The sequence below is a fragment of the Cavia porcellus genome, unplaced genomic scaffold (genome assembly GCF_034190915.1).
Source record: "Cavia porcellus strain 051 isolate PalLab524CR breed Dunkin Hartley unplaced genomic scaffold, mCavPor4.1 scaffold_5, whole genome shotgun sequence".
Lineage (NCBI taxonomy): Eukaryota > Metazoa > Chordata > Mammalia > Rodentia > Caviidae > Cavia > Cavia porcellus.
Genome location: NW_026947488.1, coordinates 92,311,909 through 92,338,336, shown reverse-complemented (window position 1 = coordinate 92,338,336; position 26,428 = coordinate 92,311,909). Strand labels below are relative to the sequence as shown.

Below are 26,428 nucleotides of genomic sequence, written 5' to 3'. Positions count from 1 at the left end.
CAAATCTGAGTAGTACTTGACACATAATGTATGCTCAATAAATATTTGTTAAATGAGTAGATTTATATATGTTCACTTTGAATTGTCTTGAAAACTTTATAATTTTCATCCTGAATAAATACATTTATTGTAAAAACTAGCTTTAAAGTTATTCTTCTCCCTGTTTATATGTTTTTATATTCTGAAAGGTAAGAGGTAATCTGTGTAGCTACTTCAGGGGATTAAAGTTAAGGAAATGAACCAAATAGCTGGTAGCCTAAGCTGTGTTACTGTTGTGATATCATCTTACCTTTGTAAAGTATCTTATATTTTCTAATTAGGATTATGCTTGTATCTTAACTATTTTGCTTTCCTTGCAAACTTGGAAAGAAAGTGTCTTAGAATGAAAAAAATGGAGTTGCTATTTGTTTCTTTCTCTTTCTGTTATGGATAGTGTTTGCTGTATGTCAAGAAATTATTAATATTTATAAGTTAAATGGTCATAGTAAACATTTAAAGAATACAGGTCAAAAGCAAATTTACATGCATGGTCACTCAAGAGTCCTTACTTAACCTGTGTTAAAGCCATCGTCAGGATAATACTTTGTTTTTTTTTTTTTTCTTTTTCCTTTTTATCGGTACCAGGGTTTGAACTCATGACTGCCTGCTTTCAAGGCAGGCGCTTATGCCGCTGAGCTAAACCCTCAGCCCAGGATAATACTTTGTTTCAAAACCGTTAGTATGTGAGTCCTCTGGATTGCAGATAAAAATGTGAATTTTACTAATTTATTAATTACTAATTACTTGTTTACTAATTACTAATTTACTAGCCTCTTCAGGTTAAAAAAGTTATAGTAAGGAGTTTACAACCTTACATATGTAATCCTAAGTCTTGCCAAACGTTGAAGCACTGGTGAGGAATCGTGTCTTCAGAAGAAAGAAAACAAGGGGAAACTAAAGTTGGTTTTTATGTTGTTAAAATAATTCAAGTATTGTATACTTTAAAAACCGTGTAAGAGACCCTTAACTTAAGAGTTTTTATAACCCAGATATGTGTTTCTAATTACTTAGAGTTTTTATAGCCCAGATAAGTGTTTCTTTAAATTAAACATCCTTATCATTTCTTTTGGTGTTTCTGTAGGACAAAAACAAGCTTATGGATGCTCTAAAACATGCATCTAATATGCTTGGTGAACTCCGGACTTCTATGTTATCACCAAAGAGCTACTATGAACTTTGTATCTTTTGAATGTTGAAGAATAAACATTTGGGTTATAGTTGATGAGTCTAATTTTATTTTTTCTCTATTAAAGTTTTCTGAAGTTGTAATATTCAGCAGTATATTTACTAAATGTACCTCTATGTAGATATGCTAAGAATACCTCTTTTTAATGGTTACATTTTTTTATTGTACTTGGGAATTTTTTTTTTTTTTTTTTTTTTTTGGTCTTTTTGAGACAGGGTCTCTCTATGCAGTTCAGGCTGGGCTTGAGCTCACTTTGTAGCTCAGGCTGGTTTTGAATTTACCATATTCCTCCTGACTCAGTGTCTAGAGTGCTGAAATTACAGGTGTGCGCCACCACGCCGAGCTTTACTATGGAATGAACCTAGGGCTTTACGCATGCTAAGTAGGCATTCTGCCATGGAGCCTGAGCTCTATGATTATACTTATATTCAAATGGATTGATACTGTATTTTAAAATTTAGAACTTTCCTGAAGGATATTGAGACCATCAGACAATTGATTCTTTAATGCTTAAGTTTTGCTAGGCAGGTCTCAGACATGGAAAGGAATTCAGTTATTTACTACTTCAAAATCCTTCAGCAATTTGACAGAGAAGCATTGTATTTGCTGGTTTACTTAACTGAATATCCTTTAAAATATCTGTTGATTTGTCTGTTCATTTGTTTATTTAGAGATGAGCTCTTACTGTTTGCCCATGATTGGTTAAAAATCCTATGTGTCATTTATTTGCTCATTTAGAGATAGAATCTTGCTTGGTTGGCCTTGGTTGGTCTTGAACTCCTGAGCTCAAAGCTTCAGGATCCTCCTAAATCAATCTCCTGGGTATCTGGACTACAGGTGCATGCACTTTGCCGACTGAAAACCTTTATATTTTAACGTAAGGAAAGTCCAACATTCTGACATTCTGTCTTTACTTTAAACACTCTCCAAAGACAAACTTTAAGATCCCTAACCAATAGTTTTAAGGTCTCTACCTAGTTGCAGGGTTTTGTTTAAGTTGGCTTGTCTTTATTTTTGAGTCCTTAATCATAATTTAAAGATATGGCTATTTCTGATGAACTGCACTATTTGGAGGTCTACCTGACAGATGAGTTTGCTAAAGGAAGGAAAGTGGCAGATCTCTATGAACTGGTACAATATGCTGGAAACATTATCCCAAGGCTGTAAGTAATTAGAAGCTGAGGAGCTTTATACCTGCATTTCTCATTTGATGTTATATCCGTTTTCTGGAAGCAAAAAATGTTTAAGGGTATTTCAAAATTTAACCAATAAGTTTTAGAGTAAATTTGTTTTTTATAGATATATAGCAGATACATAGATACATTTTTTTATAGCTGTATAGCAGATATGTAGATACATTTGAGGAAGTTCAAAAATAGAAAAAACGAGTCAGGTATTTTAAAGTTTTATGACTACTAGAAAAATTATGGCAGTTATTCTTAATATGTCTATAGGTGGTATATGTATCTACATATAGGAGTCTCCTTTTATCCATGGTTTTAATTACTACCAATCAGGATCCAAAAATATTAAATGAAAAATCCCAGAGATAACTAAGCTTTAAATTGCATTCTTTTTTGAGTAGTGTGATGAAATCTTGTGTTATCTTGCTGGGAAAGTCTTTTTGTCTGTCATATCTGTACTTTATATGCCATTCACCTGTTAGTCAGTAGAGATCCTGGGTTATCAGATCAACTTACATGTTATCATAGTGCTTGTGTTAAAGTAATGAGTACCGAGTAGCCTACCCGGAACACCCACATGGTTTACCTGACTTCATCTCATTACATAGGCACTGTAACATCTCACATCATCACAAGAAGGGTGAGTACAACATCATATCAGTGAGAGACCACATCCATGTAACTTTTATTGTAGTACATTGTTACAGTTGTTGTTTTATTGTTAATCCTTACTGTGCCTTAATATATAAAGTAAATTTTATATACTATATTTGCAGTTTCAGTCATCCACTGGGGATCTTCAGACATCCTGCATGGATACGTGGGGAGATAGATATGTCAATGGATATTTTACTTTTGCTTTGTTTTTATATTTTAGTGCTTATATTTTTAAATCCGATGATATTTTTTCACAATGCAGGAGAAAAAAAAACATGATTTCTGTCTTATTTATATAGTATGCTTGTGTATGATATGTCTGGACATAATTATATTTTTGATTTGAGTATTTCTAATTAAATGTCTCTTCATAATTTTTCTAGTTATCTGTTGATCACAGTTGGAGTTGTGTATGTCAAGTCATTTCCTCAATCCAGGAAAGATATTTTGAAAGATTTGGTAGAAATGTGCCGAGGTGTACAGCATCCACTGAGGGGTTTATTTCTTCGAAATTACCTTCTTCAGTGTACCAGAAACATTTTACCTGATGAAGGAGAGCCAACAGAGTAATTAATTTTCTTTCTTGGTTTACTTGTAATTTCTTTATAATAAATTATTTTTAAAGTGTAGGATAGTATATAGCAATGAGAAAATAATTATAATTAATTCACCCACCTAGTCAGTCTCTGGTAGCATTTTGTGTGTAAATTTCCAGTGCAAACTGTGTCTTTGGATTGTTAGGATCTGCTTTTTCATTCAGTATTATTTGGAGCATTACAGTAAATATTTTTTGAAAGTACAATTTTTATGATTGTATCAGTTTTTATAATTTGTAGACTACAATTACCCTAGAATATAAATCATTTTAATTACATAGAAGTAGGTGTTTTTTCAAAAAAGAAAGAAAAATTATTCATAGAGACTCCTATCTCTCGTGTAACACTTTTCCAGTGTCCAAGTCCACTGTACTTTTCCCCCGCAGCAATGGTAGATGCTCAGCTATCTGTTATCTTCAAGTGGTCCTTAGGTTATAGAATTTAATTTCTTTTTTAAAATGTTTATCCTTTTTTTTTTTTGAGACAGGGTCTCACTGTGCAATTTAGGTTGGCCTTTATCCCAGACTGGCCTTGAACTTGCAGTCCAGACTGTCTCAGCTTTTCAAGTGCTGGAATTACAGGCATACACCACCATGCCCTGCTTATCTATTTTATGTCCAAAATATATTAATTATGGTTTCTACAGTACTTTCTATTTATAAGAAAAAATATATTTCAACATTTTACCATGTATTTGATAAAATAATTAAACAGTACAGAAAGGATAAACATTTAACTGTGAATAAAAAACGATGTGGTTATTTGCTTTTTTACAATTTTACTCTTAACTTTAAGAATATAAGATATATATCAAAAATAAGTTAGTGCATAATCTTTCCTCTGAGATTACACTGCAAGTAAAAACAAAATATTTAACCATGATGCTAGAAAATGATATAGTTAACAGTACACAAGTGTCAGACTCTTTAGACTTTTTTTTTTTTTTTTGTCTTTTTCCTTTTTATCGGTACTGGGGATCAAACTCACGACCGCCTGCTTGCACGGCAGGCACTTATGCCGCCTAGCTAAATCCCCAGCCCCTCTTTAGGCTTTTTGAATTAAGAGAATTGTCATAAGAACTGTTCTGGTTGGCTGAGAGTAGAATTGGGGAGGGTAATTTGTTCTCTTCAGTTGTATCCTCTCCCTGGTATTTTTGTTGTTGTTATTTCCTTTATGAATTAACTCTAAACTAGTGAAGTTGAAGTGATTATTTTTATAAAGTATTGTTGTATTACAGACATAAAAGGAAATGAATTAAGGCAGATCGTAAGAAGCTAACCCAGAGTTTGCATTCTGTATAAGGATTTTTCCAACTTCCTTTTTGCAGTGAGGAAACAACTGGGGATATCAGTGACTCCATGGATTTTGTGCTCCTCAACTTTGCAGAAATGAACAAGCTTTGGGTGCGGATGCAGCACCAAGGACACAGCCGAGATAGAGAAAAAAGAGAACGAGAAAGACAAGAGCTGAGAATTTTAGTAGGGACAAATTTGGTGCGCCTCAGTCAGTTGGAAGGCGTAAATGTGGAACGTTACAAGCAGGTTCATGTTGTTTTGCTTCTCATCTTTCTTACGTTGTAAGATCTAAACTGAAATCTGATTTTTTTTACAGTTAGATTTTATTGGTATGTTTTAGATGTATATAATTGCATTCATCGTAGAGAATATATAACTACATGACATAACCTGTTTCTTTTTTTTCCCCCATTTCCTTTACCCTCCCTTCAATCCCCCTTCTTTCCATTTCAAAAAGTTGTTTCCATTTTTTCCTTTTCTCTTTTTTTAACTTTTTCTTTCTTTCTTTTCTCCTTTCCCTTGTTCTCTTTCCCATTTGAACATTTTCTTTCTATTTCATAATACCTGTTATACATTTTGACTCATATTTACACTTTTAGTTTCTCGCACCAGAGAAACAGAGCTGTATTTACACGTGTCCAGTTTATTTTACTTAACAGCATATAACCTTTAGATTCTTTCATTTATCTAAAAATGTCTCAGGCTTATCCTTTTTTATGGCAGAATACTATTCCATTATATCTATCTATCTATCTATCTATCTTCTTTATCCATCTATCAGTTGATGGACCTTTGGGCTGTTTCTAGGATTTGGCTATTACAAGTTATGCTGCTATAAATGTAGGTATGCATTAATCACTGTATATGATGCTTTTTAATTCTTTCAGGAAGATACCAAGAAAGGGAATACTTGGGTCAAGTGGAACCTCTGGCCCTAATTGTTAAGGAATCGCCACACTGATTTATAGTAGTTGTAGCAGTTTACACTCTCACCAGTGGTGGAGAAGGGTGTTTTTGAAATCTGATTTTTAAGATAGTTTTGTTAAGTAATATTTCATTGAAAATATTTGAACATGATTTTATCAAAAAAGACTCAAAGCTGAAAGATACATCATGTTGATTGAAAGATTCAATATGGACAAGATTGCAGTTTTCCATAAATTGACCTATAAATTTAGTGGAATCTCAATTTAAAATCCCAGCAAGCTCAATTTATACTGGCTAAATCTTGGCAACAACCCATATGCCCATCAATGGATGAATAGATAAAAGAAGCAAGGTATTTATATTCAGGGGAGTACTACTGTGCTGTAAAAAGGACAAACGAGTTATGTGTGGGTAAATGGTTGTATCTCAAGATCATAATTTTAAGTGAAATAAATAAGACACTCAAGTTTAAATATCACATTATTTCCCTTGTATGAGAAACTTTAAGAGTAAGCAAACAAAATGAAGGATAGATATTGGAAACTAAGGAGATGTTCAAATGGGAGAGGAACAGGGGAAAGGGGAAGGGCAAAGGGATTAAAAAAGAAGGGAAGGGGAAAAATGGAAACAAAGCTTTTGTAAACAGGGAAGTGTTGAAGGCAGGATAGGGGAATGAGGAAAAAAGAATTAAGATATATGATGTACTGATACAAATTCCAGTGATGAATGGGAATACTATGTATGGCAAATATATACTAATTAAAAATAAACAATAAAATTCCAGTAGGCTTTTTAGTAAATGTCAACAGGCCGAATTCTAAAATTTATATAAAGGAGCAGGGGACCTGGGGTGTGGCACAGTGCCTGCCTGGCAAGCACAAAGTTGTGCATTTGATCCCTGGAACCAAAAAAGTTTAAAAAAGTAAAAAGTTTTAAAAAAGAAAAGAAAAGTAAAAAAAGAGCAAAGACCCTAGAACAGCTATAACAATTTTGAAAGAGAACAGAGTTGGAGTACTCAGACAATGTAGATTCAAGATCTAAAATAAAGTGAAAATAGTGTTAGATTGACACATTTTAATGTGGATGGACACATAAAAGCAAGACTGTGAAAGAGACGGTTGCAAATCTGGAGGCAAGTAAAGTAAGCATCAGTGAACTTCTTGTAAGGAACCACGTGGTAAATATGATCCGGCTTTCTAAGCCATGTGGTGTATGGTAAATAAGCTCAAAAGGGGGCTGGGGATTTAGCTCAGCGGCATAAGCGCCTGCCTTGCAAGTTCGATCCCCGGTACCGATAAAAAGGAAAAAGACAAAATAAGCTCAAAAGGCAGACAGTAGGGATCTAGAGAGGCAAGGCTGTGTGCCATAAACTTATTTTCAGAAACAGGGAGGTCTAGGCTAGCAAAAGCTTCCTTTTGTATGAATTTTACATTAAATAGGAACCTAGAATTTTCTGAGAAATTTTAAGTTTAAAAATAATTGTAGCTGGGGATATATAGCTCAGTGATGCAAATGCCCGCCTGGCAAGTGCAGGGTCCTGAGTTTGATTCCCAGTTTAAAAAAAAAAAAAAATTTTATATATATATATAAATTATCTAAAGTACACTTGATTTTCAAGTTAGTTCAGTCTGTTAGAGGTATAGCGTACAATTTTCATAATGGGCTTTTTATCTAACTTGTTTTTCTTTGCTCTTTTCTTAGATTGTTTTAACTGGCATATTGGAGCAGGTTGTGAATTGTAGGGATGCTTTGGCTCAAGAATATCTCATGGAGTGTATTATTCAGGTAGGTGGCAACATTTATTTTATGTTTTGTTTTAAAGACAACAAAAAGGGGCTGGGGCATAAGTGCCTGCCCTGTAAGCGTGAGGTCATGAGTTCAATCTTTGGTATCCAAAAAATTTTAAAAATTAAAAAAAAATAAAAACAACAATAATAGAGAATTTCAAAATAAGATAGACTAACAATGGTTATTATATTGCATATTGTTATCTTCAAAGTAGTTGCTCAGATTATAAGATATAGGCATGAAAAATTGATCAATATAAACACAAACTTCACTGAACTAATGGAAATTAGTAGTAACTATCTTGTATGTACGTATGATGTATATATATGTGTGTGTATGTATATATGTATCTATATATAGATAGATACATATACACATTTTCTTTTCCCTTTTATCCTTTTCTCCCATCCCAGTTGTTCTTTCCTTTTGAGCAATTTCCTCCTCTTTCACAATCTCTGTTGTACATTTTGGATCTTATTTACTGTTTCAGTTTCTTACACTAGGGAGAGATTACAATGTTAACACTTGTGAGTCTGATTTATGTCACTTAAGAATATGATCTCAAGTTGCATTCATTTACATATAAAAGCTTCAAATTTATCTGTCTTTATAGCTGAGTAGTACTCCATTGCGAAAACTACCACATCTTTTTTACCCATTCCTTGGTTGATGAATATTTGGGTTGTTTCCAAGATTGAACTATTATAAATTGTGCTGTTGTAAACACAGGTACATATACATCACTGTTTTTAATTCTTCTGGGGAAATATGCAGAAGAGGGGATAGCTGGGTCAAATGGGACCCTCTAGACCTAGTTTTCTGAGGAATCTCCATACTGATTTCCATAGTGGTTGCACCAGTCTACACTCCCACCAGCAGTGGAGAAGAGTTCTTTTTTCTCTAGAGCTCCACCAGCATTTGTTATTGGTTGATTTCTTAATGATAGTCATTCTTTCTGGAATGACATAGAATCTCAGTGTTAATTTGCATCTCTTGAATGAGCAATGATGTTGAACATTTTCCATATATTTGTTTGCCATTTGTATTTCTTCATCTGAGAACTGTGTATTAATGCTCATTTTTGGATTGGGTCTTTGTATTTGGCGGCTGTCTGATTTTTTTCATTCGTTATATGTTCTAGATAGATGTCCTTTGTGTGAGGGATAGTTGGACACAATTTTTTCCCACTCTGTTGGTTGTCTTTTCACACTGTTGGTGATTTCTTTTGATGTGCAAAAAGTTTTTAATAAGATGAGATCTTAGTTGTTGATTCTTGGAAGTTTTTCTCATACAATTTGGGTTTTGCTCATAAATTCTTTGCCTACCCTATGTCTTCAAGGGTTCTACCTACTTTGTCTTCCAGCAGACTTAGTGTTTCTGTTTTAATATTTAGATCTTTGATTAGTTTAGTGTGTGGTGATAGGCATAGGTCTAATTTTAGTTATAGGCATATGGAAAGCCAGTTTTTCCAGCACCATTTATTAAAGAGGCTGTCTTTCTTCTAGTGAACATGTTTGACCCCTTTTTCAAAGATAATGTGGCTGAGTGTGTTTCTGGTTGTGTCTATATCATCTAATCTGTTCCACTGAGCTGCAGGTCTGTTTTTTATGCCAGTACCATGCTGATTTTATCACAGTAGCTTTGTACAAAATTTCAAGTCAGGAATTGTGATGCTTCTTGCCTTGCCTTTGTTGCCCAGTCCTGCCTTTGCTATTGTAGATCTTTTCTGTTTCCAAATGAATTATAGGAATGTTTTCTGTAGATCCGTGAGTTATGCTTAATGGCATTTTGATTGGGATTGCATTCAATCCGTGTAACAGTTTTGGAAGTATGGCCATTTTCACAGTGTTGGTTCTTCCTATCCATAAGCAAGGAATCTTTTTCCATTTTCTGATATCTTCTTCAATTTTGTTTTTCAGAGTATTGTAATTTTCAATGTATAGATCTTTTATTTTCTTTATTAGATTGATTCCTAAGTATTTCCTTTTTTTGGATGCTGTTGTGAAGAATGATGTTTCCCTAGTTTCTCTCTCTGTGAGAGAGTGTTGTTTGTGTACAGGAAGCAGTATTGATTTTTATCTCTAATAAGTCTTATTTTCTCAGTCCTCTTAGCTTTATAGATGTACATTGATTAATGAAGTATTTCTCTTGGGACTGTGGTTGAAGAGGTTAAAAAAATAACATATTTGAGTATAGCTGTGTAAGATGAAAAATTTTTCCCATAAATGCCGTATGTGAGCTTATGTTATCTGAAGTACTTCTATTTGTATTAATATTATTTTATTTTTAGGTTTTTCCTGATGAATTCCACCTCCAGACTTTGAATCCTTTTCTTCGGGCCTGTGCTGAGTTACACCAAAATGTAAATGTGAAAAATATAATCATTGCTTTAATTGATAGGTAAGACTTTCCAATATTGGAGGGCAGATATTCTGACGTTGGAATAATAAATTTAAAAGTTTTTCATGAATTATATCAGTGATTTTAATATAAGTAATTTAGCTCTGTTACTAAGAAGATCTAGTAGATGTTTACTTCATTTAGGTATGAAAGAGGTTTAACTTTTAATTGTAAAGAGGACATGAAGATAGTATTTTTTTTTTTTTGTCTTTTTTATTTTTATTGGTACTGGGGATCGAACTCACGACTGCCTGCTTGTAAGGCAGGTGCTTATGCCGCTGAGCTAAATCCCCAGCCCCAATGAGTAGTATTTTTATATGTTTAATTGACTTGTAGAGATTGTTGTTCAGATCCATCACTTAAATCCTATAAGTCTACTGAAGAGCAATAACGTTTCACTGTGGTTTTACTTTCAATGTGGATGGCTTGATTTAGTTTCCTTCATTAACTAGTCATGAGATATAGATGATTAAGAATGTTCAGGTAGGGACCAAGGATTTAGCTCAGCGGCATAAGTGCCTGCCTGGCAAGTGTGAGGTCATGAGTTCAATCCCCAGTACCAAAAAAAAAAAAAAAAAAAAAAGAACGTTCAGGTAGAAGCATGGTTACCAAGAAGAGCTCACTGTCTTGGCTTTGCTCGCAATAGCCCGCCCTGCTTTCTTCAGGGTGTTTTTTAATCTTCCTTTTTCCTCCTCTTCTTGGCCTAAGCTCACTCTGCCAAGTCAGTTTCTCTCTCTTCACTTTTACCTTTTCAGGTAAACTTTGTCACTCCTAAATGAAAAAAAAAAAAGAATATTTCAAGTACCTAGGTGTGGTGGCACACATTTGTAATATCAGTTCCTGGGTGTGGTGATGTAATCACAGATCTTGGGTGACTTGAGGCAGGAGGATAGAAAATTTAGTCTAGCCTGGACTTACAAGATCCTGTCTCAATAGAAAAATGTCTAGTGGTGTAGCTCGGTTGCAGAACGCTCATCCCCCCACACAGGAAGTTCAAGTAATCTACTATTTGTAAAAAAAATTATCATGTATATGAAGTGAGCATCCTGTAAGTTTTCTTTGTTGCCATTGTTCTTGGCTACTTGAAAATATAAAATGTCATTTTATAATGGCTGTAATGAGTAACTTACTTGGCAAGCATGCTACATGGTAGCAGTAATACAGTAATAGTAATAACATATGTATTTGTGTCCTGCATAATGTCTGTCCTGCTTATGAGGACACATATTGTTAGGAATCAGAAAACCAAGTGGAGTTTGTCTTACTTTGCTTATTCTTGCAACAAAATACCTGACACACTCAACTGAAAGAAAGAGAAGCTAATTTTGGCTCATGATCTTAGTCCATTGTTGGTAGATTTCCAGGGAGGATGGTGTGGCCGTAGGGCTTGGGCAGAGGAGACTTACTCACATTGTGGTGGCCAGGAACTGAGAGAAGAGAGGGAGTCAGATCTTTGTAGGTCATGAACACGTGACCCAGCTCCTCTTGGGTGCCATGTCTGTTTTAACACCAGGCTAGCTATCCAGTCACTTCCAAAAGTGGATACATGAGTCCTCGGGGACATTCTAAGTCTAAACCACAATGAATTTATTATCTATTTCTACAAATAACTTTTGTTTTGTTTTATAACTATCTAGTTATTAAAGTCTGAGAATTCTCCAAAGTATCAGTTCCATCCTCTACCTGTGCAGCAAAAATATATACTAACTGGAATGGTGGTACATACCTATTATCTCAATACTTTAGAGGCTGAGGCAGGAAAACCCCAAATTCAAGCCCAACCTAGGCAATTTAATGATGCAGTGAGATCTTGTCTTAAAAAGGGGAGTAGGTTAGATGGCGATGTAAATTAGTACCTGCAAAGGCCTTCGGTTCAATCCTCAATACTGGAAAAAGAAAAAAAAAGACTTAGATGCTTTTTGGAATCACTTAAAGGAAGCTAGTATTGTGGACTTTCTTTGCAAGATGTAATGTCACCTACCTACCCCACCTAGTAGTGATTCTTCTCTGTGTAACAAAATATAGAGTTGTGCCCTGAGTTGTGAGAAATGGGACAGATATGATTTTTGATTATTTGAGATACAGGAAATAAAAGTTAAATTTATTCCTTTTGGAATAAGTTCTGTTTCAAACTCTGCAGTATCTTAAATGTCTTTAAATAGTTTTTCTTTTTAACTTTTAAAGATAATTTATCTAAATCATGTCAAACTTTGCAATATCTTAAATATCTTGAAATACTTTCATCTTTTAAAGATAATTTATTTAAATCAGGACTGTTAGACACATTTTTTACTTTAATGAATTCTGATCCAACTAAGAGAATTACAGGACAATCTCCCTAATGAACATTGATGCAAAAATCCTCAGTTAGATATTAGCAAACAGACTGCAGCAAATCATCAAAAAGATTGTACATTGTGATCAAGTAGGATTCATCCTAGGGATGCAGGGATGGTTCAATATACGTAAACCCATAAAAGTAATGCACCATATTAACAGAGCCAAGGACAAGCATCATATGATCATTACAATAGATGCAGAAAAAGCTTTTGACAAAGTCCAGCACCCATTCATGATTAAAACCCTATAGAAAATTGGAATAGATGGTCTTTATCTCAGTCAGATAAAGTTCATGACAAACTGATAGCCAACATAATACTAAATTGACAAAAACTGAAAGATTTCACTCTAAAATCAGGAACAAGACAAGGATGCCTACTGTCTCCACTGTTACTCAACATAGTGCTGGAAACTTTAGCTGGAACAATTAGACAAGAGAAAGAAATAAAAGGAGTAAAGATAGGAAAGGAAGAAGTTAAACTATTGTTATTTGCAGATGATATGATACTCCACTTAGAAGACCCTAAAAACTCTTATTAAAAGACTTCTAGATATATTAAGCAAATTCAGTAATGTAGCTGGTTACAAAGTCAACACTGAAAAATCAATAGCCTTCTTGTGCATGAATAACAAACCCACTGAGACAGAAATCAGGGAAACAATACCTTTTACAATCGCATCCAAAAAAATGAAATACCTAGGAATTAACAAAGGAGACCTCTACATTGAAAACTACAGTAGTCTGAAAAAAGAGATTGAAGAGGGTGTTAGAAAATGAAGAGAGATCCAGTGCTCTTGGGTAGGAAGAACCAATATATTGAAAATAGCCATAGTTTTGGAAGATTCAATGCAATCTCAATCAAAATTCCAATAACATATCTCAGAATTAGAGAAAACAGTCCTAAAATTGATCTGGAACTAGAAGAGACCTACCTAGAATAACAAAGGCAGTACTGGACATCAAAGACAAGACAGTGGCATCACAATCCCTGACTTGAAATTATACTATAAAGCTACTGTGATTAAAAACAGTGTGGTACTGGCAACAAAACAAAAAACCAGGCCTGAGGATCAGTGAAATAGATTAGAAGATGCAAAAACAACACTAAGCTACCTTATCTTTGACTGAGGTGCCAAACACATTCACTGGAAGAAAGCTTCTTCAATAAATGCTGCTGGAAAACTGGCGCTACACATGCCGAAGATTAAAACTGGACCCATATCTTTCACAATGCTCTAAGCTAAATTCAGAATGGATCAAAGATCTTAATATCAAATTCATGTAGGCAAAGACTAGAGACTTTAATGTGCTTTTATCCATATCTATTTGATTAGGTTTCAGAAGGTTTGGGAAAATCAACCTTCTGAAAATCTGTTTTGTATGGTACAAAGTAAGAAAGTTGATAACATAAGGCATCATTGATAGTACTGGTCTCACTATATGAGAGAATGATCAGTACATTCAAAACCCTCCTTTTTATTGTCTTAGTAGAAATATGCTAGTAGAAAATACAGAAAAACAATAAGAATAAAATGTCGTATGTGATCCCACTACCCAGATCTCTCTTTTAAAATTCAGGCTGTTTTCTTTTTTAGATTAGCTTTATTTGCTCATCGTGAAGATGGACCTGGGATTCCAGCAGATATCAAACTTTTTGATATATTTTCACAGCAGGTGGCCACAGTGATACAGGTTTGTGTGGCTTTTCTGTGTTTAAACTTTTGTGTTTAACTTTTCTGTGTTACAACTTCTCTATTGGTAGATATTTTTATAATTGTATGATTTGCTAAACATTCCAGTCTAGACAAGACATGCCTTCCGAGGATGTTGTATCTTTACAAGTGTCTCTCATTAATCTTGCCATGAAATGTTACCCTGATCGTGTGGACTATGTGGATAAAGTTCTAGAAACAACGGTGGAGATATTCAACAAGCTCAACCTTGAACAGTAAGTCACAGTTCTCTAAAAATCTTTGTAAAGCACTCTCTGGTCCCAGATATTTTTGGTTAACTGCTGTTTGATATGTTAGCGTTTTGCCAGGCATCGTGGTGCACACCTGTAATTTCAGCTCCTGAGAGGCTGAGGCAGGAAGATGGCTGCAAGTTCAAGGCCAGCCTGGGCTAAGTAGTGAGACCTTGTCTCAAAAAAAACAAAAAAACAGCATTGTCTTGTTTTAAGCATGTATTGTAATTGTAATTGTCGTGATTGGTGCTAATCAGGGCAGAAGGTTGAAACCAGTTATTTGATTACATACGTTGATTAGACTGTAACAGTCTTGGGCTATAGGCAGTCTTCATTCAGGGACCTGTGTCCATTTTGAACCCCTTCCCATATATGAATGAGTTAGTTTTTAAACAATTAGGAAAACTTTCTGTCAAGCAATATTCTTCTTAGATGTAGCTTCCTGATGGTGAGTAAATTGTGGAAAATTAAGGCTATATTTATATTTACAGGATGGAAATTAAATTGATTTAAATAGTTTTCTATTTTAGCTTTGATTTTGATGCTGTCAGGGAAGATAAAATACTATTGACTTGAGGCTTCATCAGCCATTCTGTCCCACACCTGTAGTGTTCTGTAATTGGTAGTTTTGATTGTGTTATCTTTTCCTGAGTAACTCCCATAGTATCCCAATCCTCACTTTTTGGAACTTGGTTCAAGTTAGGTCCTTCTCCCTCAATTAGTCTTAATTTCACCTCATGTAATCTTTTCTTCTTTCCATCCCCCCATTTGAGGGAAATTTCTTCTTTTTTCTTTACTTGTTTTTATGACCCTTTTTTTCTTTTGATCATTTTTTTTTGTTTGTTTGTTTCAGAGGGCTGAAAAATAGATAAGTTATGAGAGAAAATTACCTATATCTTCTTCCATCCAGTGAGTTTTTAGGGAAGAGTAGACAAAATAGTTAGAAATGTTAAGGGCCAAAGGACAGAATGTTCCTAAAAGCTACCTTAATTTCAGCCTATTTTTCTTTAATCACCAATATTTTGATGATTAAAGAATAATTTATGTATTTTTCCATTCTGTGATCTTGTACAGATTTTTTTCATGTTTACTTTCAACATGAGCTGGTGGCACACCCCTGTATTCCCAGCACTAAGGAGGTTGAGGAAGGAGAATTGTCACAAGTTTGTATTTTTTTTTTTTTTTGTCTTTTTCATTTTTATTAGTACCAGGAATCGAACTCACGACTGCCTGCTTGCAAGGCAGGTGCTTATCCCGCTGAGCTAAATCCCCAGCCCCAATTGTCACAAGTTTGAAGCCAGCCTAGACTACACAGTGAGTTCAAGGCCAGCTGGACCTACATAGTGAGACTCTGTTTCAAAGAAAATGTCAGAAAAACCTTTTCAACATATTTGTATACTTGTTGGTTATCCTAGGATCCAAACTCAAAACAATAGTTTCCATAAAGTTGTCAAATTTTAGATAATCATCTTAATTCCAGCTACATAATCTGTGAATTAATAGAATAATAAATCTTTTTATTAACAGAACAGTAATAGTGTTTTAGATAGGCTTCTTAATACTAAAGGAGATCCTTAGCATATTTTGGGATACTGTGATTCACTTGACCCATTTCTTTTAATGTGTAAATGAAAGTTTTTATGAAAGAAGTGCTGTTTGTATAAAAAATTTTATTCATGAAAGGGTTACTTTTTTTTTTTTGTAGTATTGCTACCAGTAGTGCAGTTTCAAAGGAACTCACCAGACTTTTGAAGATACCTGTTGATACTTACAACAATATTTTGACCGTCTTGAAATTGAAACATTTCCACCCACTATTTGAGTACTTTGACTATGAGTCCAGAAAGAGTATGAGTTGTTATGTGCTTAGTAATGTTCTGGATTATAATACAGAAATTGTCTCTCAAGACCAGGTAAGAATACCAGTAAGCTATTTTAATGAAAAAGACTGTATAGGTATAATTTAGACCTTTACACCGAAATATATAAGATTGGGGAAAGTAATTTGATACTAAAGAAAAGTTGTAAGTGGCTTATTCATGAATAAACTAGAAAATTGCAAATGTATACAGAAGAATTATTGCATACCTTTTATTCCACCAGAGAGACAATAACCAGTGTTACTTAACATTTGAAACATCTTCTTTCCAGACTTAAGTCTGTGTATATATGAATTGACTTGCAAATGTTGACTTTTTTTTTTTCTATCGGTACCAGGGATCAAACTCACAACTGCCTGCTTGTAAAGCAGGCGCTTATGCCACTGAGCTGAATCCCCAGCCCCTAAATGTTGACTTTCTTTAAAAAAATGAAATTATTTTGTAACTTACACAACTGGAAACACTTTTGACAATGGCTTTATATGCTGATGGCTTCATACTAGTCAGTTTCTTGTGTCTTCTGGGTTACAGGTGGATTCCATAATGAATTTGGTGTCCACATTGATTCAAGATCAGCCAGATCAACCTGTGGAAGACCCTGATCCAGAAGACTTTGCAGATGAGCAGAGCCTTGTGGGCCGATTCATTCATCTTCTTCGGTCTGAGGACCCTGATCAGCAGTACTTGGTATGAATTAAGTCTTAGTGTAATTCTTCATCAGCTCCTGATGCAGTGTTTTTTATTTTATTTACTCATTTGCAGCGCTGGGGATTGAACCCAGTGGTGCTGTAAACTTATCCCTTTTTATTTTCTGAGGCAGTGTCTCACTAGTCTCACTAAGTTGCCCGTGTTGGCCTCAGACTTGCAATTCCCTTGTCTCAGCCTGCAAAGGATTATAGGTGCACCTGATATATGGGATTTTGTTTGTTTGTTTGTTTGGTTGGTTTTTTTCAAGACAGGGTCTTGCTATGTAGTTCAGGCTGACCTTGAGCTCACTCTGTAGCCCAGGCTGGCCTTGAGCTCGCAGTGATCCTCCTGCCTCAGCCTCCCAAGCACTGGGACTATAGGCATGTGCCACCATGCCAGGCTTGTATATTTTTGTTTTGGAATAATAGGGATTGAACTCAGGCCTTTTTATGCATTTTTAATTTTGAGATAGGGTCTTGCTAAGTTGCCTAGGTTGGATTTGAACTTGAGATCCTCTTGCTTCAGCCTCTCATGAATGCATGAATTACAAGCATGTGCCACCATGCCTTTCTCTGGCCCATGGACTTTTATATGTATAAATAGTTGTAAACTTTTGGAGCTTGTGAGGCAGAAGTTAATTGCTCCAGCTTTTTATTTTTATGTGTGTATGTATATATTTACATATATGTTCATTTATGTTGTGGTATCAGGGATTGAATCCAGCAAATGGTAAACTATATCTCCAGCCCTTTTTAATTTTGAGACAAGGTCTTGCTAAATTGTCCATGCTGGCCTTGACTTTGCAAGCCTGCTGCCTCAGTCTCCTAAGCAACTGGGGTCATAGGTATGCGCTACCATGTATAGCACTCAGGTTTCTTTAGGAGACTTCCTAAGAATTGCAGGGCAGCTATAACCCACAATGACTCCATGTTCATATTCTTGTTTAACTGTGTTTTGCTTTTAAGAATGTTTAGTCACTTATCATAATAAGCTTTAAATATAAGAAATGTAATCCTTACATTTAGTTTTGTTTTTCCAAGATTTGCAAAAATTTGTATCTGTTTATCACATTGAAAATGTGTGAAAGACTTAAAAATTCATTTCCCTTTTCCTTAACCCTTGCTTCTTGATACAGAACAATCAGATGAAGTTGTTTATTATTAGTCCTCAGTTAATCTCTGAAAGGAATAAAACATGTTGCCTGAGGAGAGGTGTTGGTAGCTGATAGTGGGTAAATTATTTTAAGGAAAGATGGCCTGGCTGGCAGCCTAATTATTGTTTGGTTAAGGTAATTTATTACTGGTACCTGAGGCAATTAGATTGCTATAATGCAAAAATCCTTTATTTGAGGATGAGTCCTGATTCTTTCCTTCTGTCAACTTTGTTATAGTTGATATCCTTTGTAATAACTGATGTCAAGAGGCTGCTTTCTGCTAGTAGTGTGCTAGTCTTTGACTAGGCTCAATAACATTCTGTGCACAAGGGCACTGTGCTCTGTATGCTGTGTGATCTGTATACAGAGACTATCTGGATTATTTAGGCATTTTAAATGATCTTCTTGTGTTTTTGTGTAAGATTTTGGTTTTTTTTTTCTCCTGTTACATAGCAAATATAGTAGTAGAAGGTGTGTCTCCCACATGTGGCCAGGTGGTTTTGTCTGGATGCAGAGCCCTTTAAGTATAGGATCATTGACTCCAACTACCCCAAGGTGAATACATTCTTTTACCCATCTACCATACCAGAAATACTTACAAAACCCATGTACATCACATACTGTACTGTGTTGTCTATATTAAAAACTACTTCACGAATTCAGGATTCTTTGGTTTTCTAATACATTGGGCATCATTTTCTGAGCCCATGTATTTTGCCAGTTATAAATAGCATACTTTGTATCTCATTTGATTATCTAAACAGCCCTAAGAGCATGCTATCCTATTTTTCAAATGAATCTTGTGGTTAAGATGGGTTGATTCACCCAGGGTCACACAGGTATGAAGTATTAGAGTCTGTTAACTGTTTGCTGTTGTCAGTCTGCATTCTTTATTAATACAGTGAACGTATGGAAATATATTTAAGTATACTGTATGTCTGATTCTTTTAGACACCAAGGGCAGGTTACCCAACCTCCCCAAACCTTAGGCCTTCCCATTTTGTGATATGGGTTTAGTAACTGTCTCTAGGGTGATTGTGATAACTCACAGAGACAAGAATAAAGCCTGCTGCTATAAGGCCTGGTACATTGAATGTGTTTACCAAATTACAGTAATTGTGATGATTTGAGCCACTATTTAATTTTATTAATGATTAACCCTAGTATGGGAAATATTTAAAAAATTTTTTTCATCAGATCTTAAATACAGCACGAAAGCATTTTGGAGCTGGTGGAAATCAGCGGATTCGCTTCACACTGCCACCTTTGGTGTTTGCTGCTTACCAGCTGGCTTTTCGATACAAAGAGAATTCTAAAGTGGTGGGTTGACTTTTAAGTGTCTAATTTTTTTTCCTTTTTCTCACTGTGTGTATTTAGTTTTGTATCTTAGAAAATTTTAAACATATAAAAATATGCAGTTATATATTAAAATCCTATGTTCAGAAACTCACTGTAAAAAAAAAAAGAAACTCACTGTAGTCCTCATTCTTGTAAATATTCTTAACAATGATGTTGGTAGGTCATATACTAGCTAAGGGATTATATACAGCCACTTAGAAATAAAAGTGTGAAACAGTTTGAATTTATGTTCAAACTTTTTCATAGGTTCTAATTGAAGTTAACTAGAACTTCAATTAGAGCTAATTGAAGTTCTAATTGCCTGATGAAAGGGCTTAGCATCACATATTCATTTCTTTCTAAAAACATGTAATTAAATAATACGCATTCTGTGTGGTTTTTTGTGAGCTCATTTCTTCCTTAGAATCGTGGTTTAAATACTTGATGGTATAGTTTTGAAGGAAATACCTTAATATCATATACCTAAAATGTTGGGTAGCCAGGTTTGTGTTAAAAAATAAACAAACCTAACTGGACATGGTAGTATACAATTTAGAGGCTGAGGAAGGAGAATAGTTGTGAGTTCGAGGCCAGCCTGAACTATACAATGAGACCCTGTCCCCCCAAAAAAATAAATAAAAGAAATAATCTTCAGTAAACTTAATTTTTTAATGGAGAAAAGTATTCAGTAGAACTACCAACATGAATACTGCTTTTTGGCCAATTTTTATTAAGCCAAGTTCTCATTCATAATGATATGGTATTGAAATAATAAACTCGTAGACCAGTGCCACAGAACAGTCTACGCATATATGATTAAGTCTTATTCTTTGTTGGGATGCCAAGAGAATACAGCTGGGGACACAACAGCCCCTTCAGTAGGTGATGTGGAGAAATCTGGATATCCACATACAGAAAAATGGTATTGGACCCTTAATTACAGCACATGCAAAAATTAATTCAGAATGGATTAAAGACTTATGTGTAAGATGTGAAACCATAAAATTTCTATGATACAGCATAGGAAAAATCTCCCTGATGTTGTTCATGGCAATGACTTTTTTGTATATGACATCAAAAGCATAGGCAGCTAAAAGCAAAACTAGACAAATAGATTGCATCAAATTAAAAAGCTGCGTAGCAGTGGAAACAATCAGCAAAGAGACATCCTACACAATGGAGAAGTTATTTACAAAGTAAACATGTGATAAAGTGTAAAGAAAGTAAAACAATAGCAGAAAAAAACGATTAAAAATGGTCAGATGATCTGAATAGAAATTTTTCCAAAGAAGGCATACAAATGATCAACAAGTACATGAAAAAATTCAAATCAGTACCACTAATCAAAGTGAAAATGCAAATCAAAACCACCATGAGATATCCTGACTGTTAGAATGTCTGTTATCTAAAAGATAAGAGTTAACAAACACTGGGCAAGGTGTGACCATAAGGAACCTTTACAAGGGTGTTAGAAATGTAAATTGTTAAGCCATTATGGAAATCAATGAAATTCCTAAAAAAAATATATATATAAAATTAGAATTGCCAGACAGTTCTGCAAACTACTCTTAGAGATACTCAAAGTAAATGAAATCAGTAAATTGAAGAAGTATCTGGAATCCCATTTATAATGGCCAAGATATGAAACAATCTGTGTCCAGGAATGATAGATAAAATACATATCCTTAATGGAGCATTACTCAACCATAAATAAAAACGAAGGAAATCTTGCCATTTGTGACAATATGAGTAAATCGGGAGAGTTTTTTGCTGAGTGAAATAAAGCCAGATACAGAAAGACAAGCAGTGCATGATCTCTCTTATATGTGGAATCAAAAGTGAAACTCATAGAAGTCAAGAGTTGCCAAGTGTTACAAACTCATATGATGTAAAAATTCTGGGGTCAAAACTACATATATATATTGGGACTAAAAATATATCATGTATACTCAATACTATACAGAGTACCAAGAGCTATATATTATTCTTAGATTATTGCATTTAATCCTTAGTAACAAATCTGTTTTCTCTTGAAAATGAATAGAAGCGATTGCTTCAACAGAAAGAAATCCAAATGGGTAAACATAATAAAATATGTAACCTCACACTGTGCTCTGTCTCCCTCGCCTGTCATTTTGGGGACAGCGTCTGTTAAGTTGCTGAGTTGCCCAGGCTGGCCTTGAACTTGAAAAACCTCTGCCACCTAGAGCCCTTGGCTTAAACAGTGAACCTTTTAGAAAATCAGATTGGACAAGAGGAAAAAGAAATAAGCTTCAGAAAACTTCAGTTGATGAAATTGTTCCTGTTTAGTAAAGATGGGAATGTGAATTACTCTAGTTTTTTTTTTTTTTTTTTTAAGAAAACTGGCAATATGTAACTACCATTTTTTAAAAAATCTAGTAATTCTACTAAGTACTATACTAAATAATTAGGGTCTTGATAAAGCTTTTTGTGTATTGAACATGCATTGTGCTACAGATAGTTTCTAAAGAGTAATTCAACAAATTGTGCTTGCATATACAATTGGTAGAATATTTTCTAATTGTTAAAATAATGTCAGATAACTTTTAGTTTCATGAGGAAAATTTTTATGACAAAATAAGTGAAAGTTAGATTCCAATAATTTGCAACTTGAGTGCAGCTATATTTAACTCATTTCAGTGAGCTGCTTTAATTTTTTGATGTTTTTTTTGTTTTGTTTTGAGGATTTCATTTTGTTTTACTTTAGTTTTAAAATAGTGTCTCACTGTGTAGTGCAGGCCTGCCTTGAACTTTGTGCGTAGTCCAGGTTGATCTGAAACTCAAAGTCCTCCTGGCACAGCCTCCTAGGTGCTGGGAATATAGGCATATGCCACCACACTCAGCTCAATGAACTAATTTAAAGTAAAAAACCAAACACAAACATTTATTAGTAAGAAAAGAAAACATTAACATCTAAATGTTCATAGTGATTATTGCTGGGTGATAGATCAAGATGGCTTAATTTTAAAAATTCTCTACTGTAATTCCCAAATTTTCTCCAATTGAGAGAGTATTACTTTTCTGACTAGAAAAAAAATGTCAAATAAGTTGCAAAGGCAGTGGCTTCCTCTGGCTGTTTTGAGATCTGTTTGATTTATATATTTATATTTGTGCTTCATACAGTTGGAAAATTATGAGCCCTAATTTACTGCTTTCACTGTTTTTGTTCTACTAAAAGTTCTAAATAAAATGCATGTTTTTGAGCAAGTTAATATTGAACGTAAGGTAATTTAAAATATTTTTTCTTGTTTCAGGATGACAAATGGGAAAAAAAATGCCAGAAGATCTTTTCATTTGCTCACCAAACTATTAGTGCTTTGATCAAAGCAGAGCTGGCAGAATTACCCTTAAGACTTTTTCTTCAGGGAGCCCTAGCTGCTGGCGAGATTGGCTTTGAAAATCATGAAACAGTAGCATATGAATTTATGTCCCAGGTAAAAATCTGTTCTTTCCATGTGATCCAGTTTGTTTTACTGAATTTAGTCACTTATTTGTGGTTCTGTTGATAGTACATGTAATCTTAGTTTTTTCCCTGAATTACTGTTTTCCTGCCCTTTGGGAACCTCTACATTATCATCGTATTTACTGGTATGGAGCATAATTGATCAGTTTTTGAGTCTTGATAAAGTCAGAGATCTCAGAGTGGATCATGATAAGGGTTTCATTGAGCAAAAAAGTTCCTTTGTCAATTCACTTGGAAAACTCGAAGTTAAAATTGAAATAGATTTTATTTATTGCAGCTTATTGGCATCTTTAACATCTCAGCTGTGTTATGTGCCTCTCCAAAGTAGGTTACAGCATATTCAGATACAGTGAGATTGCAAGATAATCTCACAGGATAAAGGTTGGTAGAAAGTACTTTGGGCAATGCTTGAGTGAATGATCAGTCCCTAACAGTTCTTTGTGCTTTGTGTTCTTCAGGCATTTTCCCTGTATGAAGATGAAATCAGTGATTCCAAAGCACAGCTGGCTGCCATCACATTGATTATTGGTACTTTTGAAAGGATGAAATGCTTCAGTGAAGAGAATCATGAACCCTTGAGAACTCAGTGTGCACTTGCTGCATCCAAACTTCTAAAAAAGCCCGATCAGGGCCGAGCTGTGAGCACCTGTGCACATCTCTTCTGGTCCGGCAGAAACACAGACAAAAATGGAGAGGAGGTAAGCTCTTCTTGTAGGAACAGGATTATTAACAGAGATTAGTTGCCATGGCTTTGGACTATAGAGGAGACATATTTGGGTGGCTGCAAATATGACAGAATGCACTTTATTTTTATAAAACAAGTGAAGTAGACAGTAGAATCTCATCCTGTAGTGAAACCTACTTTGAGGGTTCCGTGACAACAGCTTCATACTACTACTTGATTTTGAAAGATAGCTATGTAGTTTTTTTTTTAAAGCAAGAATGAAGATTTAAATTTGTTGTATCCTTTTAAAATATGAAAGAATGCTGTAGTGTTGCATTTTTTTGTGTAAAAAAAAAAGGGGGTGTTTGCAGTTTATTGATTTCTTGTATCTTTCCCTGCCCTTTTATTGTAGCTTCATGGAGGGAAGAGGGTCATGGAGTGCCTAAAGAAAGCTCTAAAAATAGCAAATCAGTGCATGGACCCCTCTCTACAAGTGCAACTTTTTATAGAAATTCTGAACAGATATATCTATTTTTATGAAAAGGAAAATGATGCGGTAAGTAACTGAATTAAAGTGCTGGTAGTGCTGAGTCTGAGCAGGAGGGTTGCAAATTCAAGGCCAACCTGGCCAACTTCATGAGAGTGTCTCAAAATTAATTTTTAAATTTTTTGCCAAGGGGAACTCTTTCTGGTTTGTTTTTTTTTGAGGGGGGAGGAGGGGTTGTTTGTTTTTGTCAAAATAGAAATGTTTTCAAAGACTAGGAATGGGGGAATTTCTTTACCCCAGTCTTGGGGTAAAGAAAATCTCTGAGATTTGATACCTGTAAAAAGTTTATCATTGTGATACTTTGTTATGTCTGTAAGAGTTGGCACTCTGCTTACTTTTCCTTTTATTTTCCAAAATCCTTTTCACAGATGTACCTCTAGTCACTGAATATTTGAAAATATAATTCACAGATTGTCAAGTAATTGACTGATTTGCCATCATGTACTAGTTTAGAGTAATTCCTAAATGCATTATTCTTTCAGGAGTATAGTGTTGATTAAGATCAGCAAGCTAGAAATACGGACATGTAAAAGTACAAAATAAATCTTAACTTATTTTTGCAGCGCTGGAGATTGAATCCAGTGACTCATATGTGGTAGACAAGTGCAATATCACTAAGCTGCATCCCTGCTCTCATTAATACTTTAACTTAAAAAAAAAGTCAATTAGTTGTTGCTCAAACTAGGAGTCATATTCTCTGTTTTTTCATAATTACTCTGTTAACTGATGAGAATAACACAGTCTTCAAAATAGTATTATTCAATTATCTTTCTTTTTGTGATTCATGTTTAATCATGAAATTGTACATATTCTTTTGTAGGTAACAATTCAGGTGTTGAATCAGCTTATCCAAAAGATTCGAGAAGACCTCCCAAACCTTGAGTCCGGTGAAGAAACAGAGCAGATTAACAAACATTTTCATAACACACTAGAGCATTTGCGTTTGAGGCGGGAATCACCAGAGTCTGAGGGTCCAATTTATGAAGGTCTTGTCCTTTAAAAACAAAGTAGCTCACTCCTTTCCATGTACATTCAGTAAGGGTTTTATTGAACTAGATCTCCCATCCATAGATTGTGCCTTCCAGAAATGCTGAGATAGGTTTCCTGTTTCTAATCTGTGATGTGTTTTACCTAGCACCTCAGACACTCACCTTCAGGACCTTAATAAAATTATTCACTTCATAAGTGTTCAAATCTGTCCTATCACCCCAAGTAGCATGACTAATCTGCTATTTAAAATTCCTGTGATCTATTAAAAAAAACTCCACTTATCTTGGCTACTAATGAAGTTCTCCTTCCTTTTGTTTCATTGTTGATTGTGTATTTTCTTTATTACTGGGGAATATTAACCCAAAAGTATCTGTCTTTTTGTTCTCTAGTCCTATTTGATTTAGAGGCAAGAAATACTGTATGTGAAATTCAGCTTGAGCTTTTCCCTAAATACAAGATAAGGCCCTGTGTAATATTTTCCCTAAAACTAAAATATATAAATGCATGTTTGAGAATCTCAAAGCATCATATTCAGAACCAGAAGCTATATTTTGCATATTGGGACTCTGCCATCCATTAAGAATGTATGTTGCCCTCTGGGTATATTTATCAAAACAATTGGGTTCTAAATAGCATAAAATAGAAAATTTGTGATTTATATAATTTATAACCTCCTTTATTGTAAATTTAATGGGAAATGCATTACACTTACCATGATTTTTTTTTGGCACTTGTGAATCAATAAAGTTGCTATTAACAGTGTTTTTTTTAATACTATCTTGATAAAAGGAACTAGTAGAATGTTTTGTATGTTCTCATGTTTACAGAGTTCACTTACTGTGGGTAAAGCGCTTAACAAGGCACCATGTGCTGCTTTCAGTCATTTATACCCATTTGCCTTTCTTACCCTTGCCCAGCTTTTCTGAGGCATTACAAACTCCCTAAAAACTCGTTTCTTGATATAGTTATGCACTATGTAACAAATTATCCCTAAACCTAGTATCTTAAAACAACATTTATCTTACAGTCTTTGGGTTAGGAACTTGGGAGCAACCTGGTTGGTGGTTGTGAGTCAGAGTGTTCATAGGAGTGCCTTCAAGATAGGGTGGCTATTGTGTGAAGGGTTGTGTGGAGCCAAGTACATGCTCACTCAGTCAATAGCCAGAGCTTCGGTTCTCCTTGTGTGCTAGGCTCTAGGACAGCATGAGTGCCATATTGTAGCTCTTGACTTCTCCAGAGTGAGCGATCCCCAAGAGAGGAAATGACAATGTCTCCTTATGTCCTAATCTTGGAAATGCCACACTATTGC

At 34.7% G+C, this 26,428-nt stretch overlaps 1 protein-coding gene across 1 annotated transcript in view; it reads left to right on the top strand.

The window, feature by feature from the left end:
- The window catches only part of Vps35 (VPS35 retromer complex component), a 31,848-nt gene extending 5,967 nt beyond the window's left edge, over window positions 1-25,881 (top strand). Inside the window, exons 3-17 of the mRNA XM_003469410.5 lie at window positions 1,121-1,217; window positions 2,265-2,388; window positions 3,450-3,632; window positions 4,990-5,203; window positions 7,586-7,669; window positions 9,963-10,072; window positions 14,009-14,105; window positions 14,213-14,361; window positions 16,082-16,289; window positions 16,788-16,943; window positions 19,294-19,416; window positions 22,710-22,889; window positions 23,377-23,616; window positions 23,995-24,138; window positions 24,950-25,881. Of these exons, the coding sequence (XP_003469458.3) occupies window positions 1,121-1,217; window positions 2,265-2,388; window positions 3,450-3,632; window positions 4,990-5,203; window positions 7,586-7,669; window positions 9,963-10,072; window positions 14,009-14,105; window positions 14,213-14,361; window positions 16,082-16,289; window positions 16,788-16,943; window positions 19,294-19,416; window positions 22,710-22,889; window positions 23,377-23,616; window positions 23,995-24,138; window positions 24,950-25,129 (2,289 nt within the window). The 3' untranslated portion in view covers window positions 25,130-25,881. The remainder of the gene's footprint in view (window positions 1-1,120; window positions 1,218-2,264; window positions 2,389-3,449; window positions 3,633-4,989; window positions 5,204-7,585; window positions 7,670-9,962; window positions 10,073-14,008; window positions 14,106-14,212; window positions 14,362-16,081; window positions 16,290-16,787; window positions 16,944-19,293; window positions 19,417-22,709; window positions 22,890-23,376; window positions 23,617-23,994; window positions 24,139-24,949) is intronic.
- The last annotated feature ends 547 nt before the right edge of the window (window positions 25,882-26,428 follow it).